The sequence below is a fragment of the Triticum aestivum genome, unplaced genomic scaffold (assembly GCF_018294505.1).
Source record: "Triticum aestivum cultivar Chinese Spring unplaced genomic scaffold, IWGSC CS RefSeq v2.1 scaffold178228, whole genome shotgun sequence".
NCBI classification, from domain to species: domain Eukaryota; kingdom Viridiplantae; phylum Streptophyta; class Magnoliopsida; order Poales; family Poaceae; genus Triticum; species Triticum aestivum.
Genome location: NW_025237401.1, coordinates 1 through 4,176, shown reverse-complemented (window position 1 = coordinate 4,176; position 4,176 = coordinate 1). Strand labels below are relative to the sequence as shown.

At 46.1% G+C, this 4,176-nt stretch overlaps 1 protein-coding gene across 1 annotated transcript; it reads right to left on the bottom strand.

Annotated features, from left to right (window-relative positions):
- Positions 1 to 1,210: 1,210 nt before the first annotated feature.
- LOC123176531 (4-hydroxyphenylacetaldehyde oxime monooxygenase) lies at positions 1,211 to 3,160 on the bottom strand. Its single transcript, XM_044590693.1, has 3 exons — positions 2,666 to 3,160; positions 2,104 to 2,550; positions 1,211 to 1,997 (listed from the first exon to the last, which is right to left on the bottom strand). The coding sequence occupies exons 1-3, from the start codon at positions 3,149 to 3,151 to the stop codon at positions 1,377 to 1,379; spliced, it is 1,554 nt and encodes a 517-aa protein (XP_044446628.1). The 5' UTR covers positions 3,152 to 3,160; the 3' UTR covers positions 1,211 to 1,376.
- Between the last annotated feature and the right edge of the window lie 1,016 nt (positions 3,161 to 4,176).

Genomic DNA, 4,176 nt, shown 5'->3' with positions numbered 1-4,176 from the left:
CAAGATTTCAAGTTTCTATATTTATAGCTTAATTACATCAATATATTATTACTGAGCAATAGACATCACGATCAGCAACTTTAGCGGGTCAAGAGCAACCATACTGATTGCTCATCTACAGGAAGAGGTTGCCGGTGATTGCTGGGAAGGTGCGGTGAGAAGGAGCGCACCATGGTGACAGGAGCATCAATGTTTCCCCATTTGATCGCGCCTGCACTGGAAGCTAGATGGTCGAACTGGGTAATAAAAAGTAGTTCAAGTTGCTCGAACTAGTCTCAAAGTTTACAGGGGTGCAGCTTGGTATTGGAGAGCTCTAACTGAAGTTATTGTCCAATTCAGAAAGAATTGGATCTACATCTCCTATCCGTTTTCCTTGTGTATCCAAACAACAGAACTGTGCCATATTTAATTCCAGTTCGAGGACTTGAAACCTAACTTAAACATCCAAACGAGGTTTAAGCTTCATGTGGGTCTCATTTTCTTTCACCAAAGCCACAAATTGCGCACAGAATCGACATGTCCGTGCTTCGAGACTTTGCTGTGATTTGCAAGGCCCACCCATGTCACCACATTGAGAGCAAACCTCGGTCGAGCTATGGATGTTTCCTCATGGATCTCACCCTCCATCCGCTCAAAAAAGAAAAAAACAATTGTCACTATCCATTAGTTAATTAGTTGGGGGTCAGCTCTCTCACCCTCCACTAGTTGATTCAGTTGGAGGTTACTCTCACCGGCACAATGGCTCTGCTGTACTCACTCACTCTATCAGTTGCATATTTGTGTGCTACACAGAACAATATGTGTGATTTTGTGTTAGCCAATCCTTCCCCTAGTGCCCTTTTTCTTTACCAAATGCTGGCTTTTCCTATATGACGTACCTAAATAGCAAAAAAATGTAATTTCATTTCTTGGCTACTCTTAGTCAATGAAATGCCACGTCAGTAAGAACACTGAAATATTAAGATCTAATGTGGACAAGTGTGACGGCTCTGGGTTTTCCTTACTAGGTCTATGAATAAATATGTGTGTGTCCTGGGAGATGTGTATACGTCAGCTAAGCAATATTGTAAGATAATGCTGCCGTGTACTCAAAACCATCCTAAAAATGTAGCAGGGGTAATTCGATTTTGTTTCGGAACATTCAGAGTAATTCAAGCGACAAAATGATATGTCTAGGTGTCATTGTAGATTTGGCGGCAGTAAATATATGTGAGTAAATTCAGTTTTTATAAGATAAAGCATAAGGTCCACTTTACTCCCACTTTTACACGAAATAAGAAAATTGGCCAACTTGTGCATACGGCATTTTGCTGAGACACTAGTCCAGGATGTTTCCATCTTTAATAGGTCACATATGGCATGGTGGTGGCACTCTATTAAAGGTCGAGGTGGTATGCGGTGGGAACGAGTACGAGTGGCTCCTTTCGGTGCAAGATGAGCCTTCCTTCTTCCTCCATGTTCACATCATGTATTGTCGTCCCCTCTGGGAGCGCCCACTCAAAACTGAAGAGCAGATTGGCGAGCGTAAACTCAATGGTGGCCATGGCCATGGAGATGCCTGGGCATATCCGCCGCCCCGCGCCAAACGGCATCAGCTCTGGATGCTCACCTTTGAAGTCTATGTCATTTACTTCAAACCTATCAGGGTTGAACTCATCTGGGTCATTAGACCAACTTATCGGGTCTCTGCCGATCGCCAATGCATTCACATAGATCCGTGTCTTGGCCGGCACGTCATACCCACCGATCTTGATGTCTCGCATGGTCTCCCTTGGCAGTAGAAGCGGTGCTGCCGGGTGCAGCCGCAAGGTCTCCTTCACCACCATCCTGAGGTAGCTGAGTTTGGGCATGTCTTCTGGTTCCACTCTCTTGTTGCCTCCCACCAAGGCCCTAATATGGTCCTGCACCTTCTTGAGCACTCGCGGCTTCTGGACCAGCTCCGACATTGCCCACATAATCGTTGCTGCACTAGTGTCAATGCCAGCAACGAACGTCGACTGCACATCATAAATGCCATGTCAATGATTAATGTTATTACCAGCTTTGATTTCTTTTCTTAGGAATCTATGCATGGACTGTAAGTGTTGAATTATTATAACTTACAAAGATTACGGCCTTGACGTGGTCCTTGGTGAAGCTAAATGTGCCACGTGGTTTCTTCCAGAGGTTGATGAGGACGTCAATGAGGTCGCCGCCATTCTGAGGCAGCACACGCTTAGGGTCCAGGTGATGCTCGATGACCATCTCAAAGAAGGCGTCTAACTGTGTGAATATTCGCTCGCGGCGGGCTACGAATCCGGTAACGCGGTCAACAAGGCGGCCAACAACTCCGGGGAGTAAGTCCTCGGCGGAGGAGCCGCAGCTGGATAGCATCTCCATAACATCGTCGAGTGCGGCCTGAAAACTATTATTTTGGGAGAACTTATCACTGCCATAGATGTTGCCGAACGCTACCGTGCCGATGATACCATCGGAGAGGCTCAAGATGTGCTCGTCCAGTGCCACCGGCTTTGCTTCCGCACGCCTCAGCGTGCCCATCAGGTTCTCCACCTAATCATAAATACAATATATACAACATTTAAGTAACCAGATAGACTATGCTCGTTTGACTGCCGATACCGGATGTAAACTGTACGTGGCTGTATCATCTTGATCGAGTCAATACCTGCTCATGGCGTGCGTACCACGCCGCCTTGACGCGGCGCGCGCTGAGGAGCTCGACGGTGAGGAGCTTGCGCACCTCCCGCCAGTACGCGCCGTACGGCGCGAACGCAACGTTCTTGAGGTCGTAGGTCAGCCGCTTCGTCCCCGCGGACACGGGCCGCGTGCAGCAGTCGAGGTCATGAGCCTTGAGCGCCTCCCATGCCGCCTCCGCCGACGACAGCACCACAGTCGGCGCCTTGCCGAGCTGCAGCTGCATCACCGGCCCGTGGACCCGCGCCAGGTCTCGCAGGGTCCGGTGCGGCATCGGGCCAAGCTGGTGCAGGTTGCCCAGGAGGGGCACCCTCGCAGGGCCTGGTGGCAGCTTGAGCCGTTTCCTGGACGAACTCCTGGTCCACAGCAGTAGGGAAATGACGGAGAGAAGGGCTAAGAGGACGGGCTGCCATTGTTGGGGTAGGGAGAGGAGTAGGGACGTGAGTGGGGTCGCCATTTTCTATGTGGTGAGAACTGACTACTTCAGCTAGCTCGTGTACGTGCGAGCTTTATACCAAATATGCTGTTCAAAGGGACAAAACGAAGAAGAGACTTTGCATTGCCACCTGTGGTCAGCTATCTCGAGTTAAGTTGATGAGTACTTGAAGGAGAAGATGAGACGACTTTGCATCACAACGACTTGAAACAGTCAATTCTTCTCCGGCTGCTAAGCTAAGTACTACTCTATGGTTGGTACTACTCTATGGCTGCGAAGTTAGCCGTTCCTGACCTTATGGTTGTTACAACTGCTTGGTGCTCCCTTGGAAAGAAAAGTATATCTTATATATTTACTAATTGGAAGCACCATACAAGCCCCCACGTTAATCCTCAAAAAAAAATTAAATAATCATTAGATCTTCATTGTGCACGCTGGAAAATACAAGACACAAACCTTCCAGATTGTAAAAGAGAACAAGGAAACGTCTATTCCCTGGAAAATACAAGGAAACATCCAAACTATAGGATTGGCTAACAAACTATAGTTTTTTTTATGAAAAGGTACTACCGAATTCACCCATGCATGCATCAACGTGACGGACCAAAGTTGTCCTTTTCACACAAAAAACTGTGTATAGTATTTTTTGACATACCTACGTAATATTTAAGTGTGTGGTGCATATATCCAGATACGTGAACTATTTTATTTCACCAAATCTTCACATACACATCCTGTCTGCAAATCACACAAACATATTTACTCCGAAATTTGTTTGGGACATGCACATAGTTTTCTGAAAATGAAACAATTTTGTTTGAAATCCATATTACAAATATATTAATAAACAAATTCAAAATTATTAGAAAAAAATCAAAATTGCTAAATTGTGCAAGCGCATCGCCCAATACACTGTTTCCAGAAGTCTGGACATGCCGTTTAAGTTTTCTTATATTTACTAATTGGAAGCACCATACAAGCCTCCACGTTAATCCTGAAAAATTGTTTTAAAATAACCATTAGATCTTCATTGTGCGTCTAGGATT